The 22,718-nt window shown below is 49.4% G+C and overlaps 1 protein-coding gene across 1 annotated transcript; it reads right to left on the bottom strand.

The window, feature by feature from the left end:
* Window positions 1-22,059: 22,059 nt before the first annotated feature.
* On the bottom strand, window positions 22,060-22,452 carry LOC149278953 (histone H2A type 2-B). Its single transcript, XM_089501560.1, has one exon. The coding sequence runs from the start codon at window positions 22,450-22,452 to the stop codon at window positions 22,060-22,062; it is 393 nt and encodes a 130-aa protein (XP_089357686.1).
* Between the last annotated feature and the right edge of the window lie 266 nt (window positions 22,453-22,718).

Consider the following 22,718-nt stretch of genomic DNA (forward strand, 5'->3'; position numbering starts at 1 on the left):
AACTGCCCCCAAATTAACCCTAAACACCCCATTAAGCATAACTGCCCCCAAATTAACCCTAAACACCTCATTAAGCATAACTGCCCCTAAATTAACACTAAAGACCCCATCAACCATACCAATTTATTAGGTAATTTATTTGGAGTACATGCAATTAATTTAGGGGCAGTTATGGTTAATGGAGTATTTAGGGTTAATTTCAGGTATACAAAAAACAAAAACTGTCTGCGCTTCTTACCCTAATAAAGTTGGCAACAAATATATAAAAATAATATAAATGAGAGGTTTTGGTTATATGAATTGGCCAGAGCATAATTAAGCTCACCCGCCACATCAAGGCACACTCTCAATAGGGTGAGAACCTACGCTCACCTCCTACATAGTGGGCACACAAAGCAGTTTATACTGCTACCAAAACCTTATTAATGTGTTGGGGGAGGTGACTAGCTTAGCGCACCGACATTTTTTCTTTTCCCTGTTTGCACATATTTGAGGTTGTTGGCTCCTCATTAGTCTGGTTGCAGCTTGCTGTCCAGGGGTTAATAGGGAGGAGGTTTAATTGCACCTCCCCCAACACATTAATAGGGTTTTGGTAGCAGTATAAACTGCTTTGTGTGCCCACTATGTAGGAGGTGAGCGTAGGTTCTCACCCTATTGAGAGTGTGCCTTGACGTGGCGGGTGAGCTTAATTATGCTCTGGCCAATTCATATAACCACAACCTCTCATTTATATTATGTTTATATATTTGTTGCCAACTTTATTAGGGTAAGAAGCGCAGACAGTTTTTGTTTTTTGTATACATTGTACAGCCAATACACTGTTTTTGCAGCATGCTTACACCTGTTTGGTGGGCCTCGTATTATACATTTGTATTATTTGAGCCTGTGACTAGCTTAGCGCACCGACATTTTTTCTTTTCCCAGTTAATTTCAGGGGCAGTTATGGTTGATGGGGTATAAGGGTTAATTTAATTAATTTAATAAAGTTAACTGTAGGTGCACTTATAGGTAAAGGGGGGCAAACTTAGGGGAATCTAAATCCTGGGGGCAGTGTGAACATTATTAATGTATTTATTTATAAAAGTATGGTATCAGTAATATTCTCTGTAAGATCCGGATCCCTGTAAGTTTCGAATCATTTGAATCATTGGACTCTTCGGATCATTCGAATCTTTGAACGACTCTCTGACTCTATGAGTCATCGTTCCTCTGTGAATTAATGAGCTGTAACGTGACCCCAGAGTTCACTAAAAAGAACCGGATCAAATGAACGATTCGTTCATGAACCGGACATCACTAGTGATTATCACCGATCTGCCGCGACACACTCGCGACACACTCGAAGCGCTCGTCTGCTACCGCTTTTGCCTGTGTGGCCCCTCCACGCCGCGCGCGGAGGTAACACAGGCAGAGCTTGTTGTTGGCGATGTTGCCATCGCGACGGTGCCATTCTCGGGTGCCAGTCGCGATGACGTCATCGCCCATCCATTGGATGTTTTCCCCGCCTCTAGTCCATATAAACCCTCTTTGCCCAGTGCTTAGTGCCCGTGTAAAGAGTCTGTATTACTCGGGGTGTGTGTTTGTTCGTTTGTACTCCTGTACCTTCGCTACCTGATTTCCGTGTACCAGACTTCAGCTATTGTTCCTGACCTTCGCTCCTACACTGCCTGCCCCGACCTCGGCTTTGTTATTGATTCTGAACCTGTGCTGCCTGCCCCGACCTCGGCCACCTGCTGTCTCCTGCCTGTTGTGCTACCCAGTGTGATGCTTGCCTCTTCGCTCTACCAGTATGATGTCCTCTGCCTGTTTTTCCCCTGTTCTACTGCCTGCCAATTCCCCTGCTAATCTGCTTTCTGCCCACCCAAGTTTTCTAAAAACAAATGAATTAAGAAGCAGAGTAAATTAAACCCTGCAGCAAGAGTTACAATACAGTATACACTCTATAAAGAAGAAAATTGAAAAAATATTCTTCTCCAGTCTCCTTTTGCCTACACCCCTTCTTGGTCTATTGCTGCCTGCCCCCTGCTTCCTGCCTTATCTCCACTCCAGTCTGCTGAAGACTGCTTCTTCCTTCCATCTACTACCTGCCTTTTCTGTCTGGTCCACACATCCCCACTTTCCTGCACAAATACCCCCTTCCTTCTCCCTTCCTATTCTGTTGGTATCTGTCTCTTCCCCATCTCCCTCAGACTGCTGCTGCCTATTCGTTCCTTCACCCCCCCCCAATCTGATGGCTGTCTTCTTATTCCCCTGGTCTTCTTCCAAATGCCTGTTACCCCCTGGTAAGCTACCACATGCCTGTTGCCCTCTAGTATGCTGCCCCCATCTATAATGTCCTTGATCTACTAACTGCCTGTTTCCCTACTCTGTTGTCATCTACATTCTCCCCCACCTATTTTCTTATCTGCTACCCCCTGCCAATTCGTCTCCAGTCTCATGTTGCTGCCTGTCTGTTTCACCCATCCGTCTGCTGCCTCTCTATTCCATTTTGCATAGTCTTCCCAATCAGCTGTCTACCCCACCCAATTTGTTGCCTGACTACTCCCCATCTTCCTTTCCCATCCTATTCTACTGCCTGCCAGTTCACCCAGCCTGCTTCCACTTATAACCAACTGCTGTTGGCTGCCGGTTACTTCCCACAATCTTTAGCCACCTTTCCCCCCTCCCCTGTCTGTTGCTGACTGCCTGTTACCCTTGTCTTTTGCTGCCTAAATGCACTCCTACACTCTGTGCTGCCATCTTTCTCTTTCCTTCCTCTTAACTCTGCTGCTTGCTTATTCTCTCATTTTCACTCTTCCTTCCAGTTGCCCCGGCCTGTTACTTTCACAGTCGTTAGCCACCTGCCTATTCAACCACTCGTGTTTGCTGCCTGCCTGTCACTAGACCAGTCTGCTGCTTCCTGTCTTTACTTCCACTACCCTTCCCAGTCTGATGCAACCTGTCTATTTCCTTTCACAATTTGCTACTGCTTGCCTGCTCCCCTCCCCGCCTTAATGCACTCCTACACTTTGTGCTGCTGCCTACCTCTTATCCCTCCTCTTCACTCTACTGCTTGCTTATTCTCTCACCTTTTCTCTGCTGCCTGCTCCCCTTCTGCCTATTCCTTTCTCTCCCCAGACGGGGAGCAGGCAGCAGAGTAAAGGTCTCTGCTGCCTGTTGTTCCCTTCCTAGTCTGTTGTTGGACATTTGCCACAGCCTGGTGCCACTTACCCCTCCTCATTCTGCTGTGTGCCTTTTACTTTCCAACAATCACCCCACCCCAATTTTGCTGCCTGCCTATTCCTCCCCAGCCTGCTTCTGCCTGCCTCGTCCCATTTGCTGTCTGCCTATTCATTTCTGCATGTTTCCCCTCATTCTGCTGCCTGTCTATTTCTTCTTACGAGTCCCCCTCAATCTGCTGGCTTCCTACCACTTCCCGGTCTTCTTCCTGCCTATTCCCCCAGATCTCTGCAGCAAGACTGTTCCCACCTAGTAAGCTATCACATGCCTTCTGCCCTCTAGTATGGTGCCCCCTGCCTATAAGCGTAGTGTCGTAAGTAACATGGAGCTGCATTTAAAACATGTAATTTGGACCATTATTAGGTGTTTCTATGGCTTAGTAAGTGTAATCCTGCACAGGGTTAAAAATCGCGATCCCTTCCAGGTTTGTTGCCTACCTATTCGCCCCTTCCTGTTCCCCTGCTAATCTGCTGACACCTTTCTGTTCCTCCTTCCCACTCCACTAACTACCTGTTCCCCCCACTCTGCTTCTCGCCTACTTTCTGACAGTTTTCCTTACCAAAGTCAAATATCAGCTGCCTGGTTTCCATCTATCTGCTGCTACCCCTTTGCAGCCTCCCCCAGTCTGTTGCCTCCTGTATGTGCCCACTGTTCTGTTGCTAATGCTGCCTGTTCACTACCTTTCTGTTGCTTTTCCTGCTTGTCCCGCTGTCTGTTGTCACCTGACTCACCTACCTGCGTCCCCTTCTTCTGTCGCCTGTGAGTTCCTCTCCCAGTGTCCTGCCACTGCTTGTCTGTTTCACTCTGTCTGCATGGTTATTAATTTCTGCATATTTTTCCCAGTCTGCCACCTGCCTGCTCCCACCATATTCCCGCCTTTCTTTTTCCCTCCTATTCCCTCTTGTTGCTGACTGGCTGTACCTCCCTTGGTCTAATGCCACTTTCCCGTACCCAGTCTAATGCTGTCTGCTTGTACCTCTTCAGTTTGGTTTTGCCTGCCTATCTCCTCCTTGATTTATGGCTAACTACCTGCCCCTACTTTGCTGCCTTACTATTTATTAGACTTGGGCACCAGGGGGCTCTTCGTGTTCGTCTTCGTGCTCGTCTTCGGGGAAAAAAAATCTTCGTATTCCGCGAATATTCGCCCGTTCCTGTCTTCTCTTCGGGCGAATATTCGTTTTTTCTTCGTTTTTTCCGGTTAAGGGGTTAATACGGGGTTAACGCAGCTCTGGCGCCAGTACCTTAAATGTGTGTATCAGCAACTCCATTGGTCGCCAGCAGGGGGCCTCCTGCTGTCGACCAATGATCACAGTACCATATATAGCTAATATATTCTCGGGCAGAATATTCTGCTACTCAGTGTAAAACCAACAGAGGGCAGCATTCTGTCCGATGATATATTAGCCATATGTGGCAGTGTGTTAATTTTCATTTATTAATTATTTAAATAAAATATATTTCCATGATCCGCTGGTCTCCCCACTGCAACAGTTAAATGTCCGCACTCACGGACATTAATTTTGTCGAATTTACAAACTCTTTTTTTCTATTTATTTTGGGTTTTTTTGTATTAAACTGTTAGACGAAAGGATCATGGGAATAAATGCAAATGAGCACACGGCCCCATATGGCTTATATATCTTTGGACAGAATGCTGCCCTCTGTTGGTTTTACATTAAGTAGCATATGTTTGAAATCCAAAGTTATTCTGCTACTCAACGTAAAACCAACAGAGGGCAGCATTCTGTCCGAAGATATATTAGCCATATGTGGCAATGTGTTCATTTTCATTTATTAATTATTTAAATAAAATATATTTCCATGATCCGCTGGTCTCCCCGCTGCAACAGTTAAATGTCCGCACTCGCGGACATTAATTTTGTCGAACTTCCAAACTCTTTTTTTCTATTTATTTAGGGGTTTTTTTGTATTAAACTGTTAGACTATGGCTAATATATCTTTGGACAGAATGCTGCCCTCTGTTGGTTTTACGTCGAGTAGCAGAATAACTTTGGATTTCAAACATATGCTACTTAATGTAAAACCAACAGAGGGCAGCATTCTGTCCAAAGATATATAAGCCATATGGGGCCGTGAGCTCATTTGCATTTATTCCCATGATCCTTTCGTCTAACAGTTTAATACAAAAAAACCCCAAAATAAATAGAAAAAAAGAGTTTGGAAGTTCGACAAAATTAATGTCCGCGAGTGCGGACATTTAACTGTTGCAGCGGGGAGACCAGCGGATCATGGAAATATATTTTATTTAAATAATTAATAAATGAAAATGAACACATTGCCACATATGGCTAATATATCTTCGGACAGAATGCTGCCCTCTGTTGGTTTTACACCGAGTAGCAGAATAACTTTGGATTTCAAGCATATGCTACTTAATTTAAAACCAACAGAGGGCAGCATTGTGTCCGAAGTTATAGTAAGTTATTTATGCTAAGTTAAATGTCTGTACCGGCGACTTTGTTGGTCGCTGGCACTGACATTTAACTGACACAGCGGGGAGACCACTGGTGTCTCTGCTGTGTCAGTTAAATGTCCGTACCGGCGACTTTGTTGGTCGCTGGCACGGACTTTTAACTGTTGCAGCAGGGTCCCAGGTTATTTTTTTTTTTCTGCCTAGCAACTAGTGGTAAGGGGCCGTGCGAGTGAGCCTATTGGTCGCTTGCACAGCCCTTTACCCTACGGATTTCTGCTCCCGTTATCCAACGCAGCATCGCAGGGGTTAACGGGAGCGGAAATCCCGCGATGCTGTGAAGATAAGGTAAGTTAGATGGGGAAGGGACCGGGGAGAATAGTAGACGAAGGCGAAGATTCTTCGTGTGTGAGTCTTCGTCTTCGCCTACGTTTTACCGGCACTGTCTTCTCTTCTTCATGTCTTCGGAACGAACACGAAAACGCACTCTTCGTGTTCGTTTTCATGTTCGCCCGAAGACGAATGCACAAGTCTACTATTTATTCCTGCATGATCCCTCTCAGTCCACTGCCTGCCTATTCTTTACTGCATGCCCCCAGTCTGATGACTGCCTGTCCCTTGTCTGCTGTGTCCAGTCTTCTGCCGCATCCCTGTTCTGCCCTAGTAACCAACCAAATGCATGTTGCCCTCTAGCATGCTGCCCCCTGTCTATCAACCCCTTGGTCTATCACCATCTACTTAGCTCACCCTAGTATGTTACCACCCTCCTATCCGGCCAGTCTGTTGCCCACTGCCGCTTCACCCCCCCCCCCTGTGCACATCCCGTCATCTGCTGCTGCCTGTTCTCTCAAGTTCACTCTGATGCTTGCTTGTTCCCTCGCCTGCCTATTCCTTCCTTCATGTTTCCCTCAATCTGCTACTGCCTGCCTGCCCCCAGTCTGCTGCCTGCCTATTCTTTTCAACATATGACGCACCATCTGCTGCCTGCCTCACACAGTTTGCCGCATACATGTTCCCGCGCTCATTTTCCCCTTATTATTTTGCTATCTGACTGTTCCCCCTCCAGTATGTTGCTGCTTGCCTCTCCCTCCCGTTTGCTGTCTTCCTATTCCCACCTTCATTTTCCCCTCCTAGTCTGCTGCCTGCCGGTTGCAAAAAACTGCTGCATCTTACCACCTCCACCCAGTCTGTTGCTGCCTGGCTGTACCTTCCTTAGTCTAATACCACTTCCCCATACCTTTTCCATCTCAAGCTGCCTGCCTGGGTTTGCCTACCTCTATTCCCTCAGTTTTCAGCGTACAGTTTTAACCTTATTTTCCCCTCCAATACTTTTGCTTTATGACTGTGCCCCCCACCCAGCCAGCAGCCCTCCCCTCCACTGTGCTGTCTACTTTTCCCTCCCCATCTGCTGCTCGCGTAATTATTTCTTATTCCCCCTAGATGTCCCCCTCCATTTTGCTGCCTATTATTCAGTTAACTTCTGCCTGCCTACTTCCCCTCTTGCGCTATTGCTGACTGGCTACACATCCCATGATTGTTGCCTGCCTATTCCTCCCTGCACTCCCTTCCAATCTGCTGGCTGCCTACAATTTCCTAGTTGTTGCCTACCTATTCACTCAATTTCCCCTCTAGTAACCTACCACATACCTTTTGCCCTCTAGTTCGGTGTCCCCTTGGTCAATTGCCGCCTGCCTATCTCCCCCATTCTGCTGGGGCCTGTGTGTTCCCTCAGAGGCTGTTGCTTGCCTGTTCCTCACCCAATCTAATCCGGCCTCTCCCTCCACATACTGATGCCACCTACATGTTGGCTTACCCTCTGCTGCTATCTGCCTTTTCTTCTATCCAGTCTGATGATTGCCTATTACCTCTACCATTCTGCAGTCCACTGTTCAGACCTTTATTCTGCTGCCTCCAAGTTTCCCTGATAAGTTGGTGCCTGCCCTCAGTTTATTGGCTGCCTTTTCCCCTTCTAGTTTTCTGTCATCTGTCTCCCAATTCGCTACCTGCGTGTTACACCCAGTTTGCTTTCTCATGCCTATACTTCCCCGATCTACTGCCACTTGTCTGTTCTCCTTCCTAGTCTGCTGCTGCCCACCTGTTGCCCCTTAAGCCTACTTTCACCTGCTACCCCCTGTCTGTCACTCTAGCCTGCTACTACATGCTTCCTCCCCGCTCTCACCTTTGTGCTTCTAACGCTACCTGTTCTTTCCAATCTGCTGCTTGCCCATTTCCCTACAGTGTACTGCCAGTCGGTTACCTGCCAGTTATTCCAGCCTGCTGCCAATTATCCACACACTCTGCTGCCACCTGTCTGTTACTTCCCACAATCTTTTGCCACCTGCCTAAATAACCCATTGGCAGTTATCTACCTATTCACCTTCTGTCTGCTGTCTGGCTTTACCTTTTTCAGTCTAATGCCACTTCCCTCTACCCTTCCCAGTCTGATTACACCTGTCTGTTCCCCTTTCCCAGTATGCTACTGCCTGCCTAACACCCCCTGTATGTTGCTGCCTGGCTGTGTTCCTCCTCAGTCTAATGCCACTCTTCTCTAGCTCTCCCAGCCTGATGCCAACTGTCTGTTCTCTTCCTAGCCTGCTACAGAATGCCTAATCCCCCTCCAGACTGTTGCCTCCAGGCTGTACCTCTCTCGGTCAAGTGTCACTTTTTTGTACCCTTTCCAGTCTGATGCTGCCTGCTTGTTCCCCTTCACAATTGCAGTCTGCTCCCCTTCTACCCAGCTTCTGCTGCTACCTTCTGCCTCTCCTACATAGCAGTCTGCTGCTGCCCACTTTTTTCCACCCAGTTCTCTTACCCATTCTACTGTCGCCTGCCTGTTTAACCCCATTACTCTGAAACAGACTGCCTGTTTACTGACTTGTGTGTTGGCAGCCTCTTCCTTTGTGCCTGGTCCACCCCTATTTTGCTGCCTGCTTATTCCTGCCTGTTCACCTTCTAGTAGTGGGCAGCCTGTCTATTTCTCTTCTTAGTGCACTGCCACCTGCTTAACCCCACTCCTTGCAGTCAGTTGCTGCCTGCCTTTCTCCGTTTGTTCCTTTGTCTGCTTATACCTGCCAGATTCTGCCTCCTAGTCTGCTGACACCTGCCTGTCCCTGCCCCTCAGTCTGCTGCCACCTGCCTTCCCCTCATTATCTCTCAGAGTTTGTAAGTATATTTAGCCTTAACATTCACATTATTACCTCCCAAAGCAGCATGCGTGAGGCGGGTATTCTTTCCTTTTGTGGAAGCACCGATCTCCAAGAAGATCCAAGGAGATTAGGGAGCTAAACAAGTGGCTCAGAAGCTGGTGTAGGAAGGAGGGGTTTGGGTTCATGGAGAACTGGGCCGACTTCTCTGTCGGATACAGGCTCTACGGTAGGGACGGGCTGCACCTCAATGGGGAGGGTGCAGCTGTGCTCGGGGAGAAGATGGCCAGAAGGGTGGAGGAGTGTTTAAACTAGGTAAAGGGGGGGAGGGAAACTACAATATAGAAGGGGAAGATAGTGTAGATAGAAAGCTGGGGCTTATAAATGTACCTGGGGGTGGAGCGGAGGGAGGGGTTAGAATAGTCAATAGGGATAGGCTTCATAGGGAAAAAAAACATACACCTCTAAATTGTATGCTTACTAATGCCAGAAGTCTGACCAATAAAACTGACGAACTGGAGTTAATAATGTCTGAAGAAAACTATGACATGGTGGGTATAACAGAGACATGGTTGGATGATAGCTATGACTGGGCGGTTAACATACAGGGTTATAGTCTATTCAGGAAGGATCGAAAAAAACGAAAAGGGGGAGGAGTTTGCCTTTATGTAAAGTCCAGCCTAAAGGCCACACTGCGGGAGAATATATGTGAGGGAAATGATAATGTGGAGTCATTATGGGTAGAAATATATGGAAAGAAAAATAATAAAATACTGATCGGGGTTTGCTATAAGCCACCAAATATAATGGAAGCAGCAGAAGATCAATTATTAAAGCAAATAAACAAGGCAGCAAATCACAATGAGGTGGTTATTATGGGGGACTTTAACTATCCCGACATAAACTGGGACACAGAGACCTGTGAATCTCATAAAGGAAACCGGTTTCTGACTATAAGTAAGGATAATTATCTGTCCCAAATGGTACAGGACCCGACCAGAGGGGGCGCCCTACTGGACTTAATATTGACCAACAGACCTGACAGAGTAACTAATGTGCAGGTCAGGGGGCATCTAGGAAATAGTGATCACAATATGATACATTATAACTTGTCCTTCAATAAGGGAACTCTTAGAGGAGCCACAAGAACCATGAACTTTAGGAAGGCAAAGTTTGATCAACTAAGAGAAGCCCTTAACACTGTAAATTGGGAAAATGTCCTCAAAAACAAGAGTACAGACACTCAATGGGAGATTTTTAAGGATATCTTAAATTCTCAATGTGAAAGGTACATACCGTATGGGAATAAAAGAGTCAGGAATAAGAGAAAACCAATGTGGATAAATAAAAATGTAAAGGGGGTAATAAATGGCAAAAAAAAGGCATTTAAGCTACTAAAACAGGAAGGCAGTGAGGAAGCACTAAAAAGCTATCGGGAAAAAAATAAAATATGTAAAAATCAGATAAAAGCAGCAAAAGTGGAGACAGAAAGACTCATTGCCAAAGAGAGTAAAACAAACCCCAAAATGTTCTTTAACTATATAAATAGTAAAAAGGTTAAAAATGAAAGCGTTGGCCCCTTAAAAAGTAATGAGGGAGAAGTTATAGACGGGGATCAGGAAAAAGCTAATCTATTAAATATATTCTTCTCTGCTGTATTCACAGAGGAAAATGAAATGCCAGGTAATATACAGCAGGATGAGATAACTGCCCCAGTACATGTCGCCTGTCTAACCCAGGAAGAAGTGCAGTGCCACCTAAAAAAAATCAAAATAGACAAATCACCAGGTCCAGATGGCATTCACCCCCGCGTTCTAATTTCTATTTCTAATATTCAAGGACTCTATAGTGACAGGGTCTGTTCCCCAGGACTGGCGCATAGCAAATGTTGTGCCAATATTCAAAAAGGGGACAAAAAGTGACCCGGGGAATTATAGGCCTGTTAGTTTAACTTCTGTTGTGTGTAAACTGTTTGAGGGTTTCCTAAGAGATGCTATTTTGGAGTATCTCAATGAAAATAAGTGTATGACTCCATATCAGCATGGGTTTACAAGGGATTGGTCCTGTCAAACTAACCTGATCAGCTTTTATGAGGAGGTGAGCTCAAGACTGGATCGGGGTGAATCGCTGGATGTCGTATATCTTGATTTTTCCAAAGCATTTGATACGGTGCCACATAAAAGGCTGGTACATAAAATGAGAATGCTTGGGCTGGGGGAGAATGTGTGTATGTGGGTAAGTAACTGGCTCAGTGATAGGAAACAGAGGGTGGTTATTAATGGTACATACTCTGAGTGGGTTACTGTTGCTAGTGGGGTACCACAGGGGTCAGTTTTGGGTCCTATTCTTTTTAATATATTTATTAATGACCTTGTAGAGGGATTGTATAGTAAAGTATCAATCTTTGCAGACGATACTAAGCTCTGTAACGTGGTTAACACAATAGAGGACAGTGCACGATTACAAATGGATCTGCATAGGTTGGAGGCTTGGGCTGGGATGTGGCAGATGAGGTTCAACACAGATAAATGTAAGGTTATGCACATAGGGAAGAAAAATCCAGGCTGGGAATATGTATTAAATGGGAAAACACTGGGGATGACTGACATGGAAAAGGACTTAGGAGTTTTAGTTAACAGTAAATTTACCTGTAGCGACCAGTGTCAGGCAGCTGCTGCTAAGGCAAATAAAATCATGGGGTGCATCAAAAGGGGCATAGATGCCCACGACAAGGAAATAATTCTACCACTGTACAAGTCACTAGTCAGACCACACATGGAATACTGTGTACAGTACTGGGCACCAGTGTACAAGAAAGATATAGTGGAGCTGGAGAGGGTTCAAAGACAGGCAACCAGAGTAATAAGGGGAATGGGAGGACTACAGTACCCAGAAAGATTATCAGAATTAGGGTTATTTAGTTTGGAAAAAAGACGGCTTAGGGGGGATTTAATAACTATGTATAAATATATAAGGGGACAGTACAGAGATCACTCCCAGGACTGTATCTATAACAAGGGGACATCCTCTACGGCTGGAGGAAAGAAGGTTTCTACACCAGCACAGACGGGGGTTCTTTACAGTAAGAGCGGTGAGATTATGGAACTCTCTGCCAGAGGAAGTGGTAATGGCAAACTCAATAAAAGAGTTCAAAAGGAGCCTGGACGTGTTTCTTGAAAGCAATAATATTACAAGTTATGGATATTAGATTAATAGGGACAGAACGTTGATCCAGGGATTTATTCTGATTGCCATATTTGGAGTCGGGAAGGAATTTTCCCCCTGGTATGGGGCAATTGGCATCTGCTTCATAAGGGTTTTTTTGCCTTCCTCTGGATCAACACAGTAGGGACACAATATGTATATAGGTTGAACTTGATGGACTTTGGTCTTTTTTCAACCTTATGAACTATGTTACTATGTTACTATGTACGGGAGTAACTGCGAAAACCTCCACCACCACCTGATGTTGACCCTGGGCCAGAGGACACCAACAGACACCACTGTCGCAACATACTTCACACCACCTGATGATGGCCCCGGGCCGGAGGGTGTCAACAGACACCACCTTCGCCCCAGGGACAACATACTCCACCACCAAATGATGTTGGCCCTGGAATGAAGGGCGCCAAGAAACACCACCGTCCCCTCAGAGACAACATACTCCACCACCACCTGATGTTTACCCTGGGCCGGAGGGCATCAACAGACACCACCTGTGACGGGACCGACCTGTACCCCAACTGGGTACCCCCGCCAAACGTTGCTTCCTCCTGACGGGACATCAACAAGTAACCCCTTCAGCGCCGGGCACAACCAGCGTTGTAGATAGAAGGGGGGACGTCGCTGCACTGTAGCTGCATTGGCACTGTGGCTATCCGAAGCTTAGCTACACAGCGAGGCTACAGCCCACCCCAAACATCAGGCAACACTCATGTTGAGGTGAAAACAGGACTAATTTATTAAAACCAAAGACAGATCATGTGATATTTGTCTTGCCCCTTTTCTTACTTGTGTATATATAGCTCTAATTACCATGGCGGGAAGGAAGTAATTAGGTCGAATCCTGCAACACAATATCCGGGGGAAGGACAGAATGACATGAGACATAAATAATTACATTAATTGGGGACGTAGACGTGGAATGACGAAAGACATATAATTGGCTTAAAACAGACAATGGCCAGGACACAGGGATAACAGGAGCTCACAGGATTAACAGCTATCTGTTATGTAATTGATAATTAGGTATGCAGCAGTGACACCTAGTCATACCTACAGGGGGTCTTAAGACAACGGCTAACACACATTAACAGGGGAAACACTTCACACCTATACAATTAACAATGCACAAACAATCAGCCTTCTTCCTACCACAGGATGTCCAGCTGACGTTACAGTTCTGAGACTCTGAGTGCTAAAACATGGGGTACATCAGCAGACTGAACCCCTGTATCCACACACAGAAGTCTCTACAAGGCCCGGGCCCATAGTCGATAGGGAGGAGGCTGGCTCTCAGGCCTCTCCAGGGACCCCAGTGATGGAGGGTTCTGTCACACCACCGTCGTCTCAGAGACAACATACTCCACCACCACCTGATGTTGACCCTGGGCCAGAGGGTGTCTGCAGAAACCACCGTTGCCCCAAGGACAACATACTCCACCACCACCTGATGTTGACCCTGGGCCGGAGAGCGTCAACAGACAACATACTTCACCCCCACCTGATGTTGACCCTGTTCCGGAGGGTGTCAACAGACACCACCATCGCAACATACTTCACACCACCTGATTTTGGCCCTGGGCCGGAGGGTGTCAACAGACACCACCGCCGCTTCAGGGGCAAATACTCCACCCCCACCTGATGTTGACCCTGGGCCAGAGGGCATCAACAGACACCACCGTCACCTCAGGGGCAACATACTCCACCCCCTCCTGATGTTGACCCTGGGCCGGACAACGGCAAGAGACACCACCGTCACCACAGAGGCAACATACTCCACCACCACCCTATGTTGACCCTGGGCCGGAGGGCATCAACAGACACCACCGTCACATCAGGGGCAACATACTCCACCCCCACCTGATGTTGACCCTGGGCCGGACAACGGCAAGAGACACCACCGTCGCCTCAGGGGCAAATACTACACCCCCACCGGATGTTGACCCTGTGCCAGAGGGTGTCAGCAGACACCACCGTCGCCCCTGGGACAACATACTCCACCACCACCTGATGTTGACCCTGGGCCTGAGAGTGCCAACAGACAACATACTCCAACCCCACCTGATGTTGATCCTGTTCCGGAGGGTGTCATCAGACACCCCCGTCGCCTCACGGGCAAAATACTCCACCACCACCTGATGTTGGGGACAGACACCACCTTCACCCCAGGGACAACATACCCCACCACCACTTGATGTTGGCCCTGGGATGAAGGGCGCAAAGAGACACCACCGTCGCCTCAGAGACAACATACTCCACCACCACCTGATGTTGACACTGGGCCGGAGGGCATCAACAGGACGAGACATTGTAGAGGACGGATATGCAGAAGCGCCCATGCCATGGCAGGCCTTGTAGAAACCATCAGTCCAAGAAGTCGCATGATAAGCCGTAGACTGGAAAGACGTCTGGAAAGAATCAAGCTGGTAAGGCTGATAATGTTCTGAATTTTGTTCTCCGGCAGAAAAATCTTCTGGAATTATTGTCCTGAAGGGAGAAGTCGCTCTTGGCGGAGAGGGAGAACCTGAGGTCCCTGGTCGGTCCGTCACACCGACACTAGCGGAGCAGGGCTCACGAGCTGGTCCAGTGACCCTAGCTTCACGGCACCGCAGCCCGCTGAGGCCTAGCTGAGTACAGTGCCGTAATTGTCCTGAAAAGGACAATTAGTGATCCAGCGGGTCCCTGAAGCATTAGACGAAACTAACGTTCCATGGAAGTAACAGACTTTTTTGGGGAAACACACAGGCTTATATACAGGTTAGGTGATAAAAAGGTCATAAATCAGGCACACATCTTCCCTCCCTGCCCAGACGGTCCGGCACCACGCTTAGGCAACCGAGCCTCGCAATATCCGTAGGGACCCCGAGCGGCAGCAAATCGAAGTTTCCCCGGGACAGCCGGCATTTGTACGATAGCCGCACCGCCTGATCGCCACCAGTGACAAGGGATCCCCAGTCTCTGCGGGGGTGTCTGGGCTACGAGAGCCGAAGTCCATGGGTAGGGCAGGAGATACATGGATGAGGTAGGACGGTAAGGGACAGCCGGCGTGGGTCCGATAGCCGCGCCGGGGCAGTTATGGTTAATGAGGGTCTTCAGGGTTAATTTAGGGGCAGTAATGGTTAATGGGGTGTTTAGGGTTAATTTAATGCTGAGGACTGAGGGTTAATTTAATAAAGTTAATTAAAGGTGCAGTTAGAGGTAAAACAATCTAAAGGTGGGCAATCTAAGGGGAATCTAAATCCTGGGGGCAGTGAAAATTATTAATGTATTTATTTATAAAAGTGTGGTGTCAGTGATATTCTCTGAATGGTTCGAATCTCTGAACGATTCTCTGCCTTCAGTGACATCGCTAGAGTAGGCAGGCAGGCAGGAGGGTTCATTGACCCTAATGAAAGGGGCAGGGACAATCGTTAGTTTGACTGCAGGGAGGGACTGGGGAAACACTAACTCCTATGAGTCACACTGAGTGACCCGAAGATTCGGATCATGAATCGGATCATTTCAATGAATTACTCGAAATGATCCGATTCACTTTACTGATCTGAACTTCGCATCACTACTTTGGGGTATATGAAGGGTTAATCCCTTCTTAGCAATTAAGCTTTCAGAGGCAAGGGAGATGTCTACAATGGAGCTACTCACGGGTCTCTCTCACAGTGATTATCAAATTCATTAATACGCTCCCCAGACCATTTGCCAGCTACACGATCATCACAGCTGAGGGATTCCCCGGCTTCTGCCACTTTAATCTGCGGTAAACCACAATTTCCTATGCAATGCTGCCACCGTGTGGTCGCACTTGCCCACCCACCTTTCTTGAGAACCATATTTATCCATTTAAGTGCTGGCAGCTTTGCCTCGAATTTTATAGCAAGACAGGAGGCTTCGTATTTTGCATTAACCTTCTTTACTGTTAACCTCCAGCAGCAAAACAGTTAACAGAAACAATAAAAACAACCAATAAGAACACAGTAACAAGTCTATAAAAGTCTGCACATCTTGGCACTCCTCCTCTTTCTTTGCTGCTTAACCTCCAGGTGAGAACATTCCAGTATCTTCTATTTACATTACTTAGTTGTTTTTTTCTTATCGCCACTACCCTTATCCTTATTATTATTGTTTTTTATATTTCCATTACCTGCGCTTGTGTTTCTCGCGTTTGTTCCTCCTCCCTGCCCTGGTGCGTCGGCCTTTTGTTGGCCACGTGCCCCAGGGCTCCTTTACTCCCGGGCGGATCTCTGCCCGTGGGTTATTTATCTGCCTGCCGCGAGGTGGTTCTTCCCCTCGCGAGCGGTGTGCTGCCGCGTTTCAACCACGCGGCGGCCCGCCATTTTCGGCTGCGTTCGTCCTCTTACCTGTGGCGGTTCGACTCCTTCCGTTGCGGCGGGCTCGCCCCCTGTGGCGGCTGGTCGTCCTTTCCGCGGCGGTTTTATTTTACCGCGCTCTGTCCCGCCTCTTGGCGCCGCAGTCCTCGCGGCTCTTTCGCCCCGCGGCCGGTCTCCGTCGCCGTGCCAGGGGAGCTCGGGCCGCGTTGCGGCCCATCTCGTCTCCATTCCGCGGCCTTCATTCTTGCCGTGGGACGTCCTATTTTTCTTTGAACGGCGGCCTCGTTCATCGCGGGGCCTCTGTTCCCGGTGTCCCGCGGCGTGGTGGCGGCTCTGGTGTTTTCCGGCGGCCTTCACCACGCTGCGCATCCTTTATTCATTATTTCTTTTGTATTTGGGCCTTGTCGGCCGCATTGTGTGCAAATTTTCTTTTCCTACAGGTGTAGCTTCACACCACAGATTTCTTTTAAAGTCGTTTTTCTTTTATTGTGGCCCAATACTCCCACGTTGGATTTTAACCCTTCAGTATTTCTGGGTGAACCCCCTGCTGCCTAGGGCCTCCTCATTGCCCTCTATTTGCCATAGGGTAACCCCCTTTCGGCCTTACGGTGACCCCACCGCTTATATCAAGGGTAAACCCCTGCGGTTATCATTTGTGGTGAACCCCACTCTGCCACCACGTTACGGACTGTATTCAGCCTCTCCCAGGGGTGACCCCCTGTTCAGCGCTTACTGCCATATTGGGTGAACCCCAGTTTACTGCCGACATCCGAACTCGGATTTTACTCACTCCTGTTATTTTTTGTGTTCCCATAGACACATTTGGAGTGCAATGGCTGACGAATCTCAAACTCAAATTCCTGCCGCTGTCCAAGCCTGGCTTCGCTCCGCCCTGGCTGCGTCTTTCCCTACTGCGTTGGAGGAACGCCATTCTGCTCGCCCTTCCTCGCCTCCCGCTTCCCCTGTTGAGGTGGAGGATTCTGACACTGGCGGCCTTGCATCCCCTGCGGCTACGGCAGTTTCTCACAAGCGCACTTGGGACGAATTGCCCTCCACATCTGGGAAGGGAAAAGCTCCGCTGAAGAAACCCCGCAGTTCAACCTTTCCTATGGTTTCCCCTACTGAAGACCTCACCGACTATGAGGTTCTAGATGAATATTGTGCTGGCTCCTCCGGTCCGGCCTCCCCATTGCGGAACCAGGACTTCGCTCCAGATCCTCCGAAGGTCTCTTTCAACCCGTCTCACGCTCCGGATCAACCTTTTGAGGTCACGGATGATCTGGGTACCCCGCTGTTCGACCCCAGGGCTCTGCGCCATCCTCGTTCCTCGGAATGGACACCATCTGCCCACATTGCAGAGTTCCTGAGGTTCTGGATTCGTCGCCCCCTGGATAAAGAGGTGCGCCAGAGGCTCCGCTCGGAATGTCCTAGACCCACGGTCCGGGACAAAGTTCTCAATACGCCCGAGTTTGATCAGACCTTTGTGACTTTTGTAACCAAGAATGGCAAAGACCCTCGTAAGGGCATTGAACTGGGCTTGCGCTCGGCACAGGATAAGCTCCTCGACGTAGCGGGCCCCTTGACCCAGGTGTTCCAAATGGCCGACGAGGCCATCTCTGACGGCTCTCCCCTGGATCCCCATCTGGTCCGTGACTGGACCCAGAGAGCTTTATGTTTGCTGGGCAACGCCAACTGTGCGATATCGTCTGAACGACGTAAGGCAGCCCTATTTAAATTGGATGCCAAGTTGGCCGAATTAGGTCCCAAGGAACTGGGCGCTGACGCCAAGGGTCTACTCTTCGGTGAGAAGTTCATCAAGGACCTCAGTCAGCACGTCAATCTGTTCACCTCGCTCAACAAGGCCCAGAGTAACATGAGACGTGTCTTTCGCACGGGAACTCGTTTTTCCCCCAGTGCTGGTCGACAGAGGGGTCGTGCCGCCAGCAGAACGGCCTCGCTGGCCTCTAGACCCCGCTTTCCAGACGCCTCCACCACCTACCGTTCCCAGTTTCGAGTCCCATTCTCCAGAGGTGGATACCGAGGCAGAGGCTACACGTCCACCAGAGGAAGATCAGCCTCAGGTAAGACTGATTCATATATTTCCTCATATTCCTGTCGGGGGTCGGCTCGCCCATTTTTTCCATGCTTGGTCTCGCCTTACGTCAGATCCCTGGGTCCTTCAAACTGTAGTGGGTTTTCGTCTGGAGTTCCTTTCCACTCCTTGTCAGAGTTCTCCACCTCCACTCCCCAGGTTGTCTCTCGATGCGGCCTCCTTGGTCCACGCCGAGCTCTCTTCCCTTCTATGGAAGGGTGCCATAGAACGGGCGCTCTCCCCTCCGTGTTTCGTCAGCAATATCTTCCTGGTGCGCAAGAAATCGGGGGAGTTCCGCCCCGTCATCAACCTTCGGTCTCTCAACAGACATGTGATGTATCGTCACTTCAAGATGGAGGGTATTCATCTCCTCCGCGACCTGCTAAGGGAGAACGACTGGTTCTCCCGCCTCGACCTCAAGGATGCCTACCTTTCTGTCCCTATCCATCTCGACGATCGGAGATTTCTTCAATTTCGCTGGCAAGGCCTCCTCTGGCAATTCACCTGCCTTCCGTTCGGACTCAGCTCCGCCCCATGGTGCTTCACCAAACTCCTGAAGCCCGTCATGGAGTTCCTTCGAGCGCGCGGGATTCGCTCCATAATTTACTTGGACGACATCCTTCTCATGGCCCAGGACGTCGAGTCCCTTCGTCGCGATACCTACCTTGCGGTTCATCTGCTTCAGGACTTGGGCTTCGTTATCAACGAGGCCAAGTCGGTCTTGGTTCCGACGCAGTCTATCCAGTTCCTCGGTTTTTCTCTCGACTCGGTGGCGGCGGTCCTCAGGCTCCCTCGCGACAAGGTCCTGGTCATAAAGAAGGAGATTCGCAGGCTCCTTCGTGGCGGCCTGGTTCCTCTTCAAAATCTCGCCAGAGTCATTGGCTTGCTCTCGGCTTCCATTCAGGCCATCTTTCCGGGCCCGCTCCACTACAGGGCCCTCCAGCGACTGAAGACGCGGCATCTTCGCGAGTCGGCCTCCTACGACGCGATGATCTCCTTGTCAGACGATGCTCGGCTGGAGCTCCACTGGTGGTTGGTCCACATGGATGCGTGGAACGGTCGTGCCATTTTCGGGTCAAGCCCGGATTTCGTCCTGGACTCGGACGCAAGCCTCTCTGGTTGGGGGGCCGTTTGCGGCGACGTGGCTACCGGGGGTCCGTGGACTTCGGAGGAACGCGACCTTCATATCAACTGTTTGGAGCTCATCGCGGGCTCGTTCGCGGTTCGCAGTTTCCTGAAGGGGGTTACTCACTGTTCCCTAGTGTTGCGCATGGACAACGTCTCCGCCGTCCGCTACATCAACAGGCTGGGGGGCTCGAGATCCAGGCTCCTCACAGAGCTCACCAAGCAGCTCTATCAGTTCTGCCTGGACAACCACTTGTCCATCCGCGCGGAGTACCTGCCGGGCAAGGAGAACCTCGTGGCCGCATTGGAGGGACGTGAGCGATTGGCATCTCCTTCCAAGCGTGTTCCACTCTCTCCACCTTTGTCGCGGTCCCCTCCATCTGGATCTGTTCGCGTCCAGAGCGAATTGTCAGACAGACGCGTTCTTCAGTTGGCTCCCGGATCCGCTATCCTTGGCGGTAGATGCCTTCCTGCAGTCGTGGCCGCTCCAGGGAGCGTATGCCTTTCCCCCGTTCAACATGATCCTCCGGACTCTCCACTCCGTCAGGCGTCAGGGTGTCTCAATCCTTTTGATAGCACCCCTGTGGAGGACACAGCCGTGGTTCCCGTTGCTTCTGGAACTGTCGTGTGCGGATCCCCTGATCCTTCCCTCGTCTTGGGATCTGCTTCGGGATCCGGAGGGGAACCCTCACCCTCTCATCCTCGAGGATCGGTTGACTCTCGTGGCCTGGTCGGTTTCCGGGGATCCTGGCATGTGCCGGGCTTATCGGAGTCGGCTCGAGATCTGCTCTGGGGATCCTGGGCTCCGGGTACCAGACGGTCCTACCTCCAGGCTTGGCATGCCTGGGGTAGCTGGTGTTTGGCTCGACACCTTGATCCCCTTACAGCTCCTGTGACGGCGGTTCTTAATTTTTTGGCCCATCTTTTTTCCCTGGGTCGGTCTTACCGCACCATTAACTTGTTTCGTTCGGCCATCTCGGCAGCTCACGTTCCGGTTCAGGGCTTGGGTGTCGGTAAGGATCCAGCGGTCTGCCGTCTTCTCAGAGGTGTTCGTCTTTCTAGGCCCCCTAGGCCTCGTTATGAGTCCTTTTGGGATGTCTCCCGGGTGCTTTGTTTTTTGGAGAGTTGGCCGGACAACGACGGTTTGTCCTTTCGCCAGCTTTCCGCCAAGACTGCTCTGTTGTTGTGCCTCGTCTCTTTCCGTCGGGTGTCTGACGTTCGGGCTTTTGATGTATCCTCGTTTGTTTTTTCTCCTGACGGGGTATCGGTCTCCGTTTTTCGTAGAACTAAATCCAGTTCTACTTCTGTCTCTTACCCTTATTTTCCTGACCGGCCGCGCCTTTGCGTGGCTCGCTGTGTTCAGGCTTATTTGGCCCGTTCGGCCCCGTTTCGGTCTTCCTCTTCTGGTCCGTTTTTCATCTCCTACGTGCGTCCTTTTCGGCCTGTCTCTGTTCCCACTCTCTCCAGGTGGATCCGGTGGATTCTCGTTTTGGCCGGTATTGATAGTTCCTTTGGGGCTCATTCGGTCCGCGGTGCCGCTGCCTCCGCGGCTTTCTCCGCGGGCTGTTCCCTTTCCGACCTTTTGTCAGCGGCGGATTGGTCACGGGAATCTACTTTTCGGACTTTTTATTTTCGGGCCCCGGCTCACGCCGCTTTGGCGTTGGTTTCGGGGCGTTAAAATTGCAAAATACGAAGCCTCCTGTCTTGCTATAAAATTAGGGATTAATCTAGCCTTGGTGCAGTATTAATCTAAATTTTATTAAAGACAGGAGGCGAGTATTTTCCCGCCCTGCCCTCCCCTGCAGTCTTGGGGTTTTGTTGGGGGGTTGTTGTCGGGCTGTTGTTAGTATATTGTCTCATTACCGTGCCTGGTGTTTTTTCTGTCATGTTTGGCTTATGGTTGCATGGTACTTTCACGATTCTTTGTTTTTCCAGGTCGTCCTCCGGTTGTCTGAGGTTTTTGACGCTGCTGTGGTTCTTCTCAGCGTGGTTTTGTGTTCCTGAGTTCTTCCGGGCTGTTCCTGACTGTCGGTTCAGCTTCTGCGCAAAGAAAGAGGAGGAGTGCCAAGATGTGCAGACTTTTATAGACTTGTTACTGTGTTCTTATTGGTTGTTTTTATTGTTTCTGTTAACTGTTTTGCTGCTGGAGGTTAACAGTAAAGAAGGTTAATGCAAATTACTCGCCTCCTGTCTTTAATAAAATTTAGATTAATACTGCACCAAGGCTAGATTAATCCCTAATTTTAACCCAGAAACGGCTGGGGGGTGAGGGGTGGGGCGGTAGGGTGTATGATGTAACCTGTATGAATGGTGTTTAGCCACCGTTAAGCTCACCAACTAAACATCGGGCTGGAAAACTGCAGTGGAAAGCAGTTGCCTTTAAAGAAGTTTGCAGTATGTTTATAGCAAGACAGATATAGCTTGTTCCAGAGATTATGGGTGGCTCTGAAAAGAGCCTTTGGTGGTGCTGGCTAATTGCCCTGCGGTTACCGATTACTGCACTCACTTGCTCTTGGCAGGTTTGTGGCTCTCTGTCTTCTTGGGCAAGAGCACCGCCTGGATGTTGGGTAGAACACCTCCCTGAGCAATGGTGACCCCGCCGAGCAGCTTATTGAGCTCCTCGTCGTTACGAACGGCGAGCTGCAGGTGGCGAGGAATGATACGGGTCTTTTTGTTGTCGCGTGCAGCGTTACCAGCCAACTCCAGTATCTCAGCAGTCAGATACTCCAACACCGCTGCCAGATACACGGGTGCGCCGGCGCCTACTCTCTCGGCATAATTACCCTTGCGAAGAAGCCTATGCACACGGCCGACAGGGAACTGCAGACCAGCACGGGAAGAACGTGTCTTTGCCTTAGCGCGAACCTTTCCACCTTGTTTTCCTCTGCCAGACATGCTTTCGCTCGACAACCGACCACACGAACAAGTGATTAAGAAGTATGTTACAAAGAAACACCGCTCATTTACCCCCCCCCCGTGACGCTATTCGTCACTGATTGGTTCCTTTCCAAAACAGCCAATCGGGTGGAAATAGTCTGAGACACCAATCGGTGTAGGCACTGCGTTTCATGGGCGGCCGCATCTTCTCACGTGACAACCTCATCGAATCGGACGCGAGACAGCAGAACGGCCTTATTTGCATGCGGTGCCTATAAAGGGAA

This window comes from Sceloporus occidentalis, unplaced genomic scaffold (assembly GCF_023333645.1).
Source record: "Sceloporus occidentalis isolate IW3139 unplaced genomic scaffold, rSceOcc1.0.p SCAF_176, whole genome shotgun sequence".
Classification (NCBI taxonomy): domain Eukaryota; kingdom Metazoa; phylum Chordata; class Lepidosauria; order Squamata; family Phrynosomatidae; genus Sceloporus; species Sceloporus occidentalis.

Excerpts from the sequence above, each read along its gene's own strand:
- LOC149278953 (XM_089501560.1), bottom strand. The coding sequence starts at position 22,452 with ATGTCTGGCAGAGGAAAACAAGGTGGAAAGGTTCGCGCTAAGGCAAAG.